Source organism: Centruroides sculpturatus, unplaced genomic scaffold, assembly GCF_000671375.1.
Source record: "Centruroides sculpturatus isolate CEXI.00-Female unplaced genomic scaffold, Cexi_2.0 scaffold2148, whole genome shotgun sequence".
NCBI classification, from domain to species: Eukaryota; Metazoa; Arthropoda; class Arachnida; order Scorpiones; family Buthidae; genus Centruroides; species Centruroides sculpturatus.
This window is the reverse complement of record NW_019386261.1, coordinates 21,891-38,733: the sequence shown is the minus strand read 5'-3', so window position 1 is coordinate 38,733 and position 16,843 is coordinate 21,891. Positions and strand designations below refer to the sequence as shown.

At 30.6% G+C, this 16,843-nt stretch overlaps 1 protein-coding gene across 2 annotated transcripts; it reads right to left on the bottom strand.

The window, feature by feature from the left end:
- Positions 1–144: 144 nt before the first annotated feature.
- On the bottom strand, positions 145–15,388 carry LOC111614309 (protein MTO1 homolog, mitochondrial-like). Of its 2 annotated transcripts, none has more exons than XM_023355675.1 (16): positions 15,257–15,388; positions 14,324–14,645; positions 14,153–14,248; positions 14,028–14,083; positions 13,615–13,765; positions 13,341–13,517; positions 9,131–9,243; positions 8,934–9,046; positions 6,729–6,802; positions 3,978–4,094; positions 3,777–3,907; positions 2,033–2,237; positions 1,778–1,943; positions 1,595–1,713; positions 1,361–1,457; positions 145–1,286 (listed from the first exon to the last, which is right to left on the bottom strand). In XM_023355675.1, the coding sequence occupies exons 2-16, from the start codon at positions 14,514–14,516 to the stop codon at positions 1,211–1,213; spliced, it is 1,884 nt and encodes a 627-aa protein (XP_023211443.1). In that variant the 5' UTR covers positions 14,517–14,645; positions 15,257–15,388; the 3' UTR covers positions 145–1,210. The 2 variants fall into 2 exon arrangements, with proteins under 2 accessions (XP_023211443.1, XP_023211444.1); XM_023355676.1 differs by having other exon boundaries at positions 15,227–15,370.
- Positions 15,389–16,843: the final 1,455 nt, after the last annotated feature.

Genomic DNA, 16,843 nt, shown 5'->3' with positions numbered 1-16,843 from the left:
ATACAATTTAACACTCCATCAACTATAGTTTGGCAAATTTACAGCTCTTCTATGAAATGTCTTGATTTTTCTGGATTTTCCAGCCATTTGTTGACAGTTGCTTTTTGACAGTCTATTTCATTCATTGTTAAATCAACAGCACAGTTAATTTAATAAAACTGATAATGAAATTCTTATTTTAATTATTTGAAATTGTTGCTATGGCAACAAACAGAATTATAAATAATAAAGAAAAAAGTTGACGTCTTTTGAATTTTATGGCTTTCTATTGTTACAGTCCTTATTAAAAATCTAACTCATACTGTTTTCTTTGAAGTGAAAATGTTTTAGAAAGCACAACTGAGGAACATTTTTGATATTAAAGTTAATGGTTTGATATAAGCATTCTCGTTTCTTATCACCTCTGCATAGATTCATATACAAAATAATTTTCTAATTCTTCCAGATCAAATATTTCCAAGACTTTCATAGCACTCACATTTGACCATTACAGTACTTCTTACGCAACAATTTTGTTTTGTTATTTCAAGTAAAGAATGCTGATAAAGGAGTTAATTAAAGCACCAAAATATCAAGTAGCCTATTACTCCTCTTTAAGGTAGGTTGAGACTTGTTGTGTATCCTTGTATCATGTCAGTGTGAATGGCACCAACAAACTGTTTTGTATCAAAATGTTGATACAATGATACACATTAAATGCAATTATTCTCTTGTCAGTCTTTTGCCATCACATCAAAGGGATGATACCCAACATAAGGATGTGCACACATCTCATCAGTCTATTTCTTCTCAGTTGCACACACCACATGTAGAGTGCAAAGGCTACACACAAGTCTGTGTTTATTAAATGTGTTTATATTTGGAATGGAATGGAGTAAGGAGGATATTATAAAATTAATTACTGTGACTTGTTTCGTTTAAAAATGTAATAAATGTAGGTGTATTCTTCTTAATTTCACAGATGGGTCATTGCTGTTTTTAAAACTGTTTCCAAACTAAAACTTTGTCCTGTTCTTGCCTTTTAAATGGAAACATGATATGGTATATGAGATATGGAAGAAAAATAAGTCACATTGCATCATATCATATCCCTAGATTGATAGAATAATATAAGGATATGTAACAAGTCTAGTCCTATCTTTAGATTCCTTTAAAATGAAATTTCACAAAGAATTTTTTTTTAAACTATATTGAACAATTGAAATTTTTTCTATAAATAACTCACTGTTGCAGGCCTACAATCTTCCAATTTCTTTTTCTCTTCATTTGAAAGATTTAAACTGACCCTAAAAATATTTCAAAAGTTTTATTTAATGAATTTTATTAATAAATGAAAGATAAACTAATACTGTAATCTTACAAGTTATAATCAATATCTTGTGGCAATTCCAGTTCATTCTCTTGTTGCATTTCTTTAATTTCAGCTTTCTGTTCTTTTATAGCATCTTCATAGATGGCTAAAAAGGTAAATTAAAAAATGAATTATAACAACTTAAAAATTTAGAGAAAAATTGAATGCAGTTTTGTTTTTTTGCTACTGAATTTTTAGTATTAGTGTGTTTATTAGAGAAAAATTATTTTGAGATATAATTACCTTCTACTTTCAATCTATTTATTAAATGTTCATCTTTTGCAAGTGACTTCAATTCATTTGGAAAGAGTTCAGATAACATATCAAATGTTACCCATTCACATCGAAGTAATTCAAAAGCACTAAATTAAAATTTGAATAATTAGCAACAGAAATAAATATATCTTAATTTTACAATGTTCTTACGTTTTAAATTCATTGCAGTTTCCTACACTTTCAACATTAATTAAATTTTTCCACATTTTAATAGGTTTCATTTGAGATTTTAAAAATGAAATAGCAGAATCAAGATGATATTTAATAACACAAAAGTTTTTATATCTTTCTTCTGAAACACATCCAACTTTGTGTCCTGAAATATTAAAATTTTTTATTAATTTTAATTTGAAATAATAGAATTTACTTAAAAATTATATTCAGCATAAACAAAAATAATCAAACCTTTCTCAGTAAGTCTTAAATCAGCATTGTCTGGTCTAAGCAGTAGACGAAACTCAGCTCTACTGGTAAACATCCTATATGGCTCGTCAGTTCCAAGTGTTGTTAGATCATTAATTAATACTCCAATGTAACTTTCTGTGCGATCCACAATAAATGGATTTAGGCATTTTACCTTACATCCTGCATTTATTCCTGCTATAATACCCTATACAATAAATAAGTAAATAAAAAAAACAACTCTTAAAATGAATATTTCTATTAATATGCAAATTTTTTTATAAAACTATAATTGGTTTACATGTTAATAGAAATACAGTAGAGCATTGATTATCCAAAACAATTCGGGACTGGGGTTGTTCGGATAATTGATCATGTAAGAAAAATATATTAACCTATCCCATGTTGAAATTTTTCTCTGTTGCATGACGCTTCGCGTTGAATTTTCACCAATGTTAAGCCTGACAAAAATTTTTTAAAATAATAACCATAGCTATTGTATCATTAAAAATTATTTCTTTATTTTGCACAAACAAAATAAATATATTGAAAAATATAAAAACAAAAAAAATTATTAAAAATTGAATTATGACTATTTACAAAAAATTTTTTAAATTTTTCGAGTCTATCTTTCATCCTTTTAACACACCACAGAAGTAACAGTATATTGGCTTGGATGAACTTCAATAGAAAATATCCTGGGTTGTTCATGTTATCATGTATGCTTTTAAAAAAATTATATTTCGGAAATTAATCTAGTATCAAAAAACATTCCAATTCAGCACGACACATGTCCCCACACACAGTCCTCAGAAAAACATCACACAAAACAAGCAAAACTCACCACTCACAATGGGAAAAAGCCTTGTTCAAATACTGGCGCATCCTTAATTAATTAATTAATTAAGTAGCCTCTCATGGTCACACCAGTACTGCCAGCTAAAGCACATACACCAACAAAAATAATATTGGAGTAGCCCAAGACATAGCCAAATATTGCAGTGCCACAGCACTAGCAGAAATTTGAATTTGCCAACTGGAACACTTTCGGTTAACCGATGTTTTGGTTGATCGGTATTCGGATAATCGATGCTCTACTGTACTCATTTTTCAAAAAGAAAGCTACAAAGTGATTCACTCAAGACTGAACACTCATTATGTGGACTATCTGAATGTAAAATGATAAACTGAGCATGAAACATGACAGAGCAATTCTTTATTTCATAGTGAAGCAATCAACCAAGGTATGTTTTATATTACATGTTATTCAAATGTGACTGTGCAATCATGGGATATTGAACAAAATGTTCAGTTGCAAGTAAATCATCCTGTATAAGTCAAAGTTCAAAATTATATTCTTTCAATAAATTTGTTAATTATATATAATATATGAAAACTCTTGTGGAAATACATTCTATATAATTAACTAATTTACTAATCAGATAAGACAAGTAAGGAAAGTATCAAACACAATGTGATAGTTGAGATTAATTAGAGTATGAGAAAGAAGTGGAAGTGGAAGTCTTAATGAGAGTCTGTAAGTTGCTGAAGTAGGACTGAAGTAGAAGCCACATTTTCTTTGTTTACTAAATCATTTTACTTGTGTATTCAATTTGTTAAACTCCCTAAATAACTTTTGTTTGTTAGTCATATACTCCTTTGCAAATTCCACACTCAGAAACATACATACATAAACTAACACACACAAGTATATTTGTAAAAATGCTACACAAAAGAAATTATTTACTTGAGCTGCTGCTTCTTCATAACCTGTAGTACCATTAATTTGTCCAGCTAAGAAAAGATTTTCTATTTTCAAAGTTTCTAATGATGGTTTCAATTGCCTGGGATCAATAAAGTCATATTCAACACCATACCCTAAAAATTAAAATATGCATTTTTAAAAGATTATAATTAGAAAGAAAATGTTTTATAACTTTTTAAGAACCTGGTTTAATCATTATAGCCTTTTCCAATCCAGGTATAGCATGAACCATTTCCAATTGAACATCTGGTGGAAGAGTACATGATATTCCATTTGGATATATCACATCTGATTGAAGACCTAAAAATATTTATTTTGTAATATTGTATGTAAAGATAAAAATAGCATTTTCTCAATAAATCTGATTTTTCAAAGAATATAAAGCATAAAGTATAAAAAGAATTTTAGAAAAATCAAAAATTGAAAGAAGCTGATTCTACATTTTAAGAGAAAAATATTGGATTAATTAATTAATTAATTTAGGCAGAAAAATAAAATATATTTTATTATTAGCATATAGAAATTGAAGACTGAGTTTTGAAATGTTAAAAGGAAACAAAATGAAAATGATTAAAAACATATTTAAAAATAATTTTTTTCTAATTATAAATCATTATTCTTAAGAAAATTCATATTGGTACATTATAGATTTTCTTAAATTTCCTTCCAAACACTTTTGACTTGATTTTCAATTCATCAGTGCTCTATAGATTTATAACTGTTCTAAATTATGGCTATTATGAATTCATCTGATCTGTTTGCAATGAGATTGGCCAACATGCATGGAAAATAACATCCCTATCTTAATTATCCTTAAAAATTCAAAGGATCAAGTTTGAACAGGAATGTTTTATGAAAGCAAAACAATGCTACAGACGGCCAGAGGAGCAAGATAGTTAAGGCATTAGCATACCAGAATCAAATTCAGGCAAACAACCCAAAAATATTGTTTTGAGTGATCTATTCTGGTTATTTCAGGCTCTGTCTTTACCATCTGGCCACTCCCATTACAGGCTTGGCTAAACCAATGATGGCCATGGAAAATAGGCCCTCTTAGTGCCCAAGGGCAATGTCAAAAATTGAATATATAAAAATGGAAATATATGAAATGAAAAATATCTTGCTGCATATCCAAGCAATCAATAAAAAACTTTTGAAACTGCCAGATTAAAAAAAAATCCCTACATATCTAAATTTTATAAAGACATTCTGAAACAAAATATTATATTACATAACATACAAGTAAAATATTTTATTTTGAAACTGGATATACAGTCTTACAGATGAAATGTTTTGTCCAAATCAACAACTCAACTTTGGTTAAAAGTATATAAATTATATAAAAATGGTTGATTTCAAAGTTACTAATTAAATTAACTGCTTACATGATTTTCTAATACAGTTTTTCAACATGAAATTATTTAATCAGTATCAAATCAATTTTTCAATACACATCTTTAAATTTTGAATTTTTCACTGAACCATTATAATTTTACATGTTTTATTATAATTTAATAATATTTTACCATGGTAATCTTTTGGAGCTAAATTTTCATATCAAATTCACAGTAAGACCCCGCTTAATGCTGATTCGATATTACGCCTCTGCCCAAAGCCTAAAAAAAATGCTCAAAATTTACGCTGGTTTAAATTATCATGGCATTTCATTGATTGGATTGATTGATACATAATACGATTACTTATGAACACGAACCAATCAGAAAAAGGTGTACTTTCTTTCAATCTGTTTGTTTGGTGCAATTTTGGAAAAAATATAACATCATGGATGCCATAGGCAATATCGGCTTCCCTTGGCAAGAATTAACTGATAAATGCATGAACAAAGTGTGGAAGAAGTTATGCCTGACTGTATCCAAGAATTCTCAATGAGAAGAGCCTATTGCTGTATAATTAGGTTGATCAAACTCAACCTAATCGATATAGCATGACTACGAGATGTAAACAAATAGGATATTGAGGAGTTACTGCAGGTTTCTGGTCAACAACGACCTTCAAGAACTGGCAGAACAAGGAATCCGTGTAGAACTGGAAAATAGTGATTGTGAAAACAAAGAACACAAAAAATTTCTCTACAGATTTCCTTAGTAAAAGTTTGGTAAGATAACCAAAATCATTGATCAAATTGTAGCGAATGATCCAGATTTTGAAAGGAGTGCAAAAGCAAAAGAAGGCATTTTGGATGCGATCTTCTGCTACCGACATTTGCTTCAGGAAAGAAAAATGCAACAAATGAAACTTCACAACTTTATTGCAAAAAAACAAGAATTTCAGAAAAGTCAAGACCCTCGTCACAAAAAATTAACTATTAATATAGAAAAAATGAACTAATTAATATATGTATTATTATNAAAAACATTGTAAATGAATAAAAATTTATTCATTTGCAATGTATTGTCATTATGAATCTGATTCATATAACATTCATGATACTAATTGATAAATTTATTTAATTTTCAAATTTATAATAATCTTAAAAAATTAGATATACAGTAAGACCACACTTAATGCGGGGGATACGTTCCTAGACAACAAAGTACTAAACAAAATAGTGTTAAACGAGGTCATTTTAACAGAGTAAATAGGGATAGGGAAACACATGACCAAAAATAAAATTAAAGTAAAATTTTAAAAATTTTTGGTCACATGTTTCCCTATCCCTATTTACTCTATGTTAAAATGACCTTGTTTAATGCTGTTTCATTTAGCACTTTGTCATCTAGGAATTCATCCCCCGCATTAAGTGGGGTTTTATTGTATTTACTTTTTTCATAACAAACCAATCAAGAAAATTTAAGAAAATCAAATTCATTATTTGAATAATTTTCTCTATTATTAATATTTCAGTGATATTGAATTTAAATTATATAAACTACATTAAGTGTATACAATATAATTGATTACATATTTTTTTACCTTCTGGTTCCAACCATATTTGATGTTCTCTATTTTTAAACCTAATCACTTTTGATTCAATGGATGGACAGTATCTAGAATAAAAATATACTTGTTTTTATTTGAAAATAATTTTATATAATTATAAAAAAACTTTAAATTACTAAAAAACAATTAATGAATCACAAACTTATATTTAATCAAGGCATTAAATTGATAATATTTATTTTAATATTATCAACTTACATAATAAATTGAAATGCAAATAAATTAAATTCAGTATTAAATTCAATTTAAGTGATTTGTGACATAACTCAAAAGCAAAAATAAACTGTATTAATTTTTCAGACATTTTTCAGACAGAATTATTCTATTTCAAACATTCATTTATTCTCTCTCTCTCTTCCTTTCTTTCTTTCACACTGTATCAATTTATTACTTTATTGTACTGCTAATCCTTTACTGTTTGGTCTAATTGTAAGCATGTATGCAAGCGTACTGGGCACTTTTTCTCATAAACAATTCTTTTATACAAAAAAATAATAAATAATATATGTAAAGTACACATATAATACCGTGTTTCCCCGAAAATAAGACATCCTCAGAAAATAAGACCTAGCGCCTTTTTCAGAGCAAAAATNATGGCTTGGGAATCACAGATTTGCATAACGTTACGGCTGGTGATGGCTAATTGGTCAACCAGGAATCATGCCATATGACATTTGCATAGTGCTATGGTTCAGTAAGCACTAATTGGTCATCGAGTCCAATGTTGACGCTATAAAAAGGCGACAGTTCGACACACTGGATATACGTCACTCTCGTCTAAGTTCGAATTGGAAATTTTTTTGTTCAATAATAAATGTGAATTCTTCTTCCTGGAAAAAATAAGACATTCCCTGAAAATAAGACCTAGCGCCTTTTTCAGAGCAAAAATTAATATAAGACACTGTCTTATTTTCGGGGAAACACGGTAATAAATGCAGTATTGAGTTATTAATTATGTAGTTACACTTAAACAATTTATAAATTTGACTTATGTGAAATTCAAGTTACAAAACTGCAGTCTGCATTACTTACGTAACTGAGGGTATTACTGTATTTAAATATTAAAATTATTTCCCATTATTTATTTACTGTACATATTTAATCATTTAAAATCTTAAACATAAAAATACCACAAAATTAAATACCAGTTTCTTAACATTATCATTTTCAGAAAACAAAATTATTTTATTTACTTAATTAAATTACAGTTAGTAGAGTATTGGTCTACTCTACTAACTGTAATTTTTGATTTGTAATAAATAGAAAATTTTTTCAATATACACTGTGTATGTTTATTCAATAAATGAGTGACAATCAATCAAACATAATCAAATTTAAATTTTTGTTTTAAAATAATTTACATATTAATTAAATATAGAAATTATTTTTTCTTTATATATTCAAGCATGACTTTTCATTGTTATTTAATGTTTTTGATAATTCTGATTTATGATTCATTTACTTTTTTCCCCCATCAATAGTTATTCTTTCAAAAATACAATAGGATCCACTTATTATAATCATATGTATTATTGACAGTTGTTTAATGTTAGCAGAATTAACAAAACACAAAACAATAATACAAGCAAAATTTTTATAGTGTAAGTTACAATATACTATAAATTTATAAAGAGGTAAAGTACGACTCATATACACCTCCACTATCCAATAGAGTTATTTTAAACAGGTCTCTGCATTAGCACGTAATTTTTCATTGCTTATTTTGTGACAAAACTCAATTTTAGTCTTTTAAATTGAGATATTTAAATAAGAGAAGCGAAATTTTTCTCCACCCAGGGCAGCTGACACCCACACTATGCCACTGATAGTGTTACTTGTTCATAGATGGCACATATAATTAAATTAAGTCGTATACCAAACAAAAGTCGTATACCGAGCAAAATTTGTTTCGTCCAAACAGGACATATTCCGAATTGGACGTATTCTAAAGCAGATGTATACCGAGATACCACTGTATTTTTATTTTATAAAAGATAAAAATATGAGAATTTATCATTGTTAATAAACAAGATATAATTTTAATTACTTGAATATTAAAAGGAAAACAAATTAATGAATTTGTGAAAATACACATATACAAAATTTTATATATTTATAATTATTGATATTGTATATTGTTTGTTATATTAGACAAATAAGCATAACAAATACTTTTACCTAGGTCCTCGAATTTCTTCTTTAATATGGGAGCTAAGATGAAGATTGTCCATAACAATTTTAACAACTTCTGGAGTAGTGTAAGTCATATATGTCAATACTTGTTTTTCAGGCTAATAATTAAAATATTTTAAAATAATAAAAATTTATATTTCATAATTAAACTTTTATAGAAAAGATAAAATTTTGAAAATTGCCTCTATCCAAACTTTTTCATTCACAAAAGAAAATGGTTGAGGAGGATTATCAGCATATTTCAATTCTGTAACTGAGAAGTCAATACTCTGTTTTTCTAGTCTTGGTGGTGTTCCTAAAAGAGATAATTTTAATATTTTGAATTAAAACTTTCAAACGCAATTTGCTTTCTTAAATTTAAATGAATATGAAATTTTGGAATGGCATTTCAGAGCATTAAATTTTACTAAGAATTAATAATGATTAAAGCAAATTTAATAGAAAATATCAAAAATATAATAAAAATTAAGATTTTAATTAATTTTTGTATACAACTTAATATTTTATTCATTTATCACTGATAAACAACTAATAAATTAATATACAGTAGTTCAACATTTAACAAAACTTGTATGAGAAACTTTATCTTGTATTCATCAACATGTTAAAGTGTTATTTAATTTTGTAAAAGAATATGCACTTATATGCTTCTAAAGAATTAAAAACACTTTCTAAATAAGTTCTCTTTTACACACTGTTTTAGCCTTACAATAGTGCATATAAAATCTGAATAAATAATATAGCATTAGATGTGGCCCTAAACTTTTCTTTTCATTTTATATATGTGGCACGTCTGAAAAGTAAAGATACAATACAGTAGACCCCCTATAAACAGTAGATATGTTCCGTTTTATATGAATTCTGTGTTTTACGATTCACTTAAATGCATGAGCCAATCACAGCCCAGTTTAGGGACTACAGCTGTTTGAAAGGTTTTCTTCCATAAAATTAATCAATTCTAGACTAATTTGACTCTGACTAAACATTTCCAAAACATGTATAATTTTTTGGGAATAATTCATATAAACTATGTTATAAACAAAAACTTGTAGGATTACTTACCAAGTGTGCACCGTTCAACGACGCCATTGCTTAAGCTTGTTTTCGTTGTGAAGTGGCGCATTGAACGGCGGGCGTGTGTTTCCTGATAAGTTATTTTTCTGCAAAAAATTCGCTGAACTTTGGAGACATCATTAATAAAAATATAATTTTTATGGACGTTGAATAATAAATGTTTTTTAGTAAATCCAGTGCTCATTTAAACTCAACAGTTTGTGCTATTGGTCTAGATTTGACGAATCGGCAATGATGGTTTACTGTATTATACGAGTCTCTTTTAGCGTGTTTATACAAATATGATTGCAATTTTTTTCCCGTGTTATACAAATCTGTATTACATGAACCTGTTTTATAGGGGGGGGTCTACTGTAGTTAGTATTCATTCAAAACATTTTTATTTAACCAAAAGTCCACTACACTTTATTTACCAATATGTACGTTATTTTTTTACGTAATTACCACCATTGTTCAAACACTTGCTAAGTCTCAGTACAATACTAGTTTCAGTATTCCAGAGTCACAGAATTCTACCGCTTGCTGTCAAAACCACATTTCAACTTCGTTTTTGATCTCATCATTGCCATGGAAGTGTTGTCCTACAAGATGTTTCTTCAGATAAAAAAAAGTGTAAATCACTGGGAGCAAAGTCTGGGCTGTATGGCAGATGGTCAAAAACTTCCCACTTGAATCACTTGAGAAGCATTTTAGTGACAATCATTGTGTAAGCCCAAGCATTATCATAAAGGAGGAGGACAATAATTGCCAACATTCCCCTCCATTTGTTTTGAATGGCCCATCAAAGGCATTACAAGGTTTGGCAATGTGCAGCAGCATTAATTATGGTGTCAGGAACATGAAGTCAATCAGAAGAATGTCTTTTCTGTTCCAGAAAATAAAAGCCATGACTTTTTTTGCTGAAAGTGAAGTTTTGAATTTCTTGGGTTATATAATTATTTGAAATATTGAATTTCTTAGGAATTTTTTGGGGAATAAGTATGGTGCCATTGCAGTGATTGTTGCTTGGATTCAGGAGTATTGTGGTAAATCCAAGTTTCATCACCCACCACAATGTAGTCAAGAAACTTATCTCTTGTGTGTGCATAACACTGAGGAAGTCAAGTGCAAAGCCCGTCTGTTTCGTTTTGTGTTTGTCCATTAACATTTTGGGTATCCAGAATACACAATTTCCTGTATCCTAATGTTACAATCACAGCTTCATGAAGTATGGACTTAGACACTTCCAGGGCCCTTAGTCTCGAGTTTTTCGTGTTGTACTCAAACTGACGTCATCGAACTCACTCGTGTTACTATAACTCACATAATCGGTAGTCTCGAGTTAGACCCTTCGAGTGAATTCGAAAGGCGAGCGGAAGTAAGTCATATTCACTTGTTTACGTTTGTCGATAAGCATGATGGGATTATTTACAATGCATCTGGGTTTGCAACTATAATGATTCGACCAATCAACTTAACTGTAACAAGTTGTAAACAAATCAACGCGAATTAGTTTACACGTGCTACAGTTAAAAGTTGTCTTGTGGCAATATAGTACGCAGAAACAAAATGAAAACCTCGAATGTTTTATTTTAAAAAATAAGCGAAGAACAAAAAGAAATATTAGTAACATATATAGAAAATAATAAGAAAATGAACAGCGGAAAATTCGACAACGAATTTACAAGAAAAAGACAATTCGCTTTGTGGAGAGAATTACTTGAAAAATTAATTGCGTGTGTTGAACCTAAAAAATCCGTTATGTAATGGAAAATGTATTTAAACTTAATCCTTTCTTCATATAGTTTTCTTCCTTGATCTATTTCTTAAATTGTTTTGTCTATTAAGATTATTTATTAATCAGAACTTAACACTTCTGATTAATAAATAATCTTAATGTAGTGTCTATGCTTTTAATAATCTATACATATAATTTACTATCATTTTAATACTCTTTTTCGATGAATTAGATACTTCTTTTTATTTTTAGAAAAATTTGCTGTATACATTTATCAATTATGAATTAAAGTTTTTTTTATTAGTATTGACTTGACACGAAAAGAAATGTCATCTACTCGTGGTCGAAAAATTCGTTGCCTTCTCAAACAACGTCTTTCGGCTCTTTCTAACTCTTCGATAGCAATAAGAATTGCGTATCCATCAGCCATTTTTACTTTCGTGTAGCGATCTCACATGCTCGACTCAACGTGAATAGCAACTCGCATGGTGAGATGGGAAAGCACGTGAGTTAGAACTCGAGACTACCAATTTGACATCAGTGTGTGAGATGGTACCACGTGACAACTTCAACACGTTGGGAGTTGTAACACGAAAAACTCGAGACTAAGGCCCCAGAATGATTTCATGCAATTCTTATTGTGAGATGCCAATTTGCATGAAATGCTTCCTCAGTTCTTTGAAGTAGTTCATTAGAGATCACAGACAGCCTACAATTCCTGTGTTCATTATGAACATCACTCTCTCCTCCAGAAAATGCATGGCATCATTTTCTTACATTTTGTTAATTCACAATGTTCCCATAAATGGTAACAATTTGTCTGTGAATATCTGCTGGGCACTTTACACCTTTACATTGAGAAAACATATGATGGAGTGCACTTTGGCAGGATTCTGAATCAGCATAGCCATTGTAAACACATACTACTTGAACTAGACTTAGCATAGCAATGATGAATGATCACAAAAAGAGCATGAAAGGTTCAAGCTCAAATAGACTTTGTCACAGTATGTACTAAAACATTAGCTTCCTGCTTATACACAATGTATCTTTACTTTTCAGACACACCTTGTATTTAGATAAAATACAAGCTGTGTCCAAAAAGTAGTTTGAATAATAAAAAGTAACAGGTTTATCAATCATGTAAAGTAAATTTTTTCTGTATGAAAATGACTTCTTATTGAGAACTAATAGTATATCATTTCAGGACATCTAGGCACTAAAAAAATTATATAAGTTATAATTTTTATAAGTATTTATATGATTTTTAGTATTTAAATGTCCTACTTAAATATCATTTGCTATTAGGTCTCAATAAAAAATTAAAATGCAAGGTATTATCTGGATATAATATTGTTACATTTAAAAAAAATAATAACTTTAAAAACAGATAGACATTTAATATCTGCATTAAAATAGATTGTGTCAATTTTTCATTATAATTTTTACTTTTAAAATGAAAATTAAAACTGGTTATATTCATGTGTTTCAATATCAATAAAAGCTTATTTTAGAAATTTCTTTTAATTATCACATCATTTGATCATTTATTTTTATTATTTCAAATGAATTTCAATTGAAAAATCAAAACTTTTATTCACCAGTTTTTAATCTCCCTAATTTAAATTCAGCTCTCTCTAATGTTTTAGCTAGTCCAATAGCAGGTTCATCACCCATTCTCCCAGCTGGAAAACTTTCTAATCCAATATTAATTTGTCCACGTAAAAACGTTCCTGTAGTTATTACTACTGTTTTACCACAAATCTCTTCCTTATTTGCTAAAGAAAACATTAATTTATTAATATAAAATACAAAAACACAAAAATAATATCATCAGTAATTGTATTTTAATTCCTATGAAACCAAAGTAATTACCTAATACTATACCATGGCATTTCAATCCATTTATGTTTTGAATTATTAGATCTTCAACAGAACCAGCAATTACTGTCAAATTTGGATAAGAAAATATTTCTTTCTGTAAATGCTTTTTATATAAGGCACGATCAATTTGAGCCCGAGGACCCTAAAAATAGCCATAAACTTTTATTTAAGATTTTCAAACAATATACATAAAATTTAATAAAAATTCTCTTAATAGAAACTCTATATAGCAATGAATAGATATGATTTCATGCTTATGAGAGAGAGAGAATATAATTGTCATGAAAATCTTGTAATGTTATTCAATTGGAATAAACTTTAGATAAATAATTAGTTATTGCATAAAGAAAGACCTTCATTTTCAAACATTAATTTATAAAGACAAAAAAAAGTATTCTATTTACCCAAACAGCGGGACCTTTCCTTTTATTTAAAACTTTATAATGAATTCCTGATTTGTCTGTAAAGAAATCAAAGCTGTATAAATCAAACCAAACAATATAAAGTCATATTTTAAACTAAAACCAACCACAAATACGAGCACACATTCCATCGAGAGCATCGATCTCTTTCATCAAATGACCTTTTCCAATTCCTCCAAATGATGGATTACACGACATTTCCCCTAAAATTTATACAAAAGTTTTCATATTTACTTTTACCAAAAGTTTATTAAGAGAAATACAATAAATAAATTTACCAATCGTCTCTAATTTATGGGTGAGTAGAAGCGTTTTACAGCCCATCCTAGCGGCAGCCGTAGCAGCTTCAGTGCCAGCATGTCCACCTCCCACGACAATAACATCATACGCAGAATTATTTGAAAAGTATCTAGCATTTGTATAAATGAAGGTAAAAACCTTCGAGGAGGCATTCCTTATGAAAGTAATCATGATGTATCATTATCCTTTGCAATAAATTTTGTGGTACATCATTTGAATGCAAACATAGCTTCATAAATCGATGCTTTTGTTGCTAGTATATGATTATAATTTCCGAAAATACCAATCTAACACACATTTCTAGAAAAACAAGAGATATATATTTGTTACTTTAAAGCATAAAGATCTTAATAATTATAATTAATGAGTATTTTATATCAGTAATGTAATATATGTATATAAGTCCTATGTGATTACAATGTGAAGATTGAAATAGTGATGTGATTCAAATTGTGTATTGTGATGAACAGTGTTAGTACACGCTATCATCATTTTGATGCATGTTTGAGAAAGGAGGCTCTAAGCCAATATCTCTGCATATTTCATTAAACTGATATTGCGTTTTCATGTTATTATACTGCGATTGTCAGCAACGATTTTAAACATAATGTGCTGTACATTCTCTTCAATCTTAGTACAGATAAGCAGAAATATTAGCGTCAGCGCACGTGGTAGATCGTGTTTCCCATATTAAACATGGAAGCGAAATTATGAGAGGGAGTGCTATTAGATTTTGGAATCGCTGTTACTCTGTACGTCATGATCACATAGCACTTATAATTGTGCTATATTACTTGAGTGAAGTTCAAAAATATAAGTTATATTAGTCGTCCTTAAAACTAAATTTTTATGAATAAACAAGGAAAGACAAAACAAAATACAATATATTCGAGATGATGAACGATAGTTACATTTTCTAATTAATATAACAACTAAATATACTCTTATTCTTCTAATATTACACGAACTTCCCCAAATATTTCCATCAAATACATGCTTAAATTGTCGTTTCAATGAGTTAGCGATCGCAGCGCCAAATATATTTATTTTTTACTGTAAAATACCGTATTGTTTTGTAAATGTAACACCTAACAAGTAAAAACTGAATCAGTATTATATTATTTTTTCCTATTAATTAAAAATGACCCTGGTTCGAAATTCTAATGTGGATCTCTTTCTTTTCTAAACCTAATCCCCGCAAGTGTTTCCGCACACAGTGGCCAAGCGGACTTCGCCCGTGAACACTGGGAGTTCGGTCGTGGGTTCGGACGGGCTGGCCACGTGGAGTTTTCCGGGTTTTCTCCACATCTGTAACGCCTGAATAGGAGCCATTTTCCCTTAAGACCTCCCGGAAGGCATTCTTTCCCCCGCGCGCGTATGGCCATTCCATCTAAAGGCCAGCTAATCGGACGCATGAGTCCATATTTTTTTTTTAACTCTTTCCGCCCTATGGGCACTAAGAGGGCCTCTTTTTGCAAGCCCATTATGGATTCGGCCAGGCCCACAATGAGGCTGCCGGGTGGTGAGGGACGGTGCCCGACATATCCGAGCGGACCACCCCTCGAAAAGTTCCTGGGGATTTTTCGACCCGTTCGGATTCGAGCCCGGGTCCCCAGAGTGGTAGGCTGCCACCTTGACCGCTCGGCCATCCGGCCGCATCATCCGTATGTTATCAATCGTCACCATTTCTCTGTGCTTCTTGGGCTGCCACCTTGACCGCTCGGCCATCCGGCCGCATGCGTCCATATTCTCGTCTTTCGGAGTTAATAGCCTATATGAGCTGCACACTCAATATCAACCACTGTATGAAAGAAAGTGTTTCCGCCCCTGCAAAGCAGTTATGGCTGCTGTCTACTGCTCTGGAGGACCCGTTCCTGGGGTTTTTCGGTATAATCAGCCCGGATATAGCGGACTCCGTTCCTCGTCACCTGACTGTCCATCGTGGGCTGGTCAAACCCATAATAGGCTTGCTAAAAATGCCCTCTTAATGCCCACAGGACGGAAAGAATAAAATGGATGGCCGAGTTTGAAAAACTAACCCCACCGCAAAGAATGGGACTTTTATCCCCAAAAATGCCTTTAGCTCTTGATTGATAATAAAAAGTCACTCGATCCATGATCAAAACAATTGTTTTGATAATGTGTCGTAGGTGCGTTCGCTTGATACCTTCAGGTCTCTGTTGGTTCCACGCCCTGGTTCGACCGAACCTCTTTGCGCCATTGTAGCTCCGGCACTGGTGCGTCTGGAGAAAATCCCTTATCGCAGCAGTGACGTAGCATCATTTTTCGTGAGGATGAAGATTTGGAAGACCGAAAAATAGGATCAGGGTAATTCTCCCATTCATTGATTGCGGGAAGGGGTAGCGGATCTGGATTGGCTGTCCCAGGTAAACGAGAGTACGGAGGCGAGTTTTCAACTTCAACATGCTTTGGGCCAATGAGATGATTTTTGATCAATAGCAGGACGACGTGGACAGAGTCAGAACTCTGACGTATTA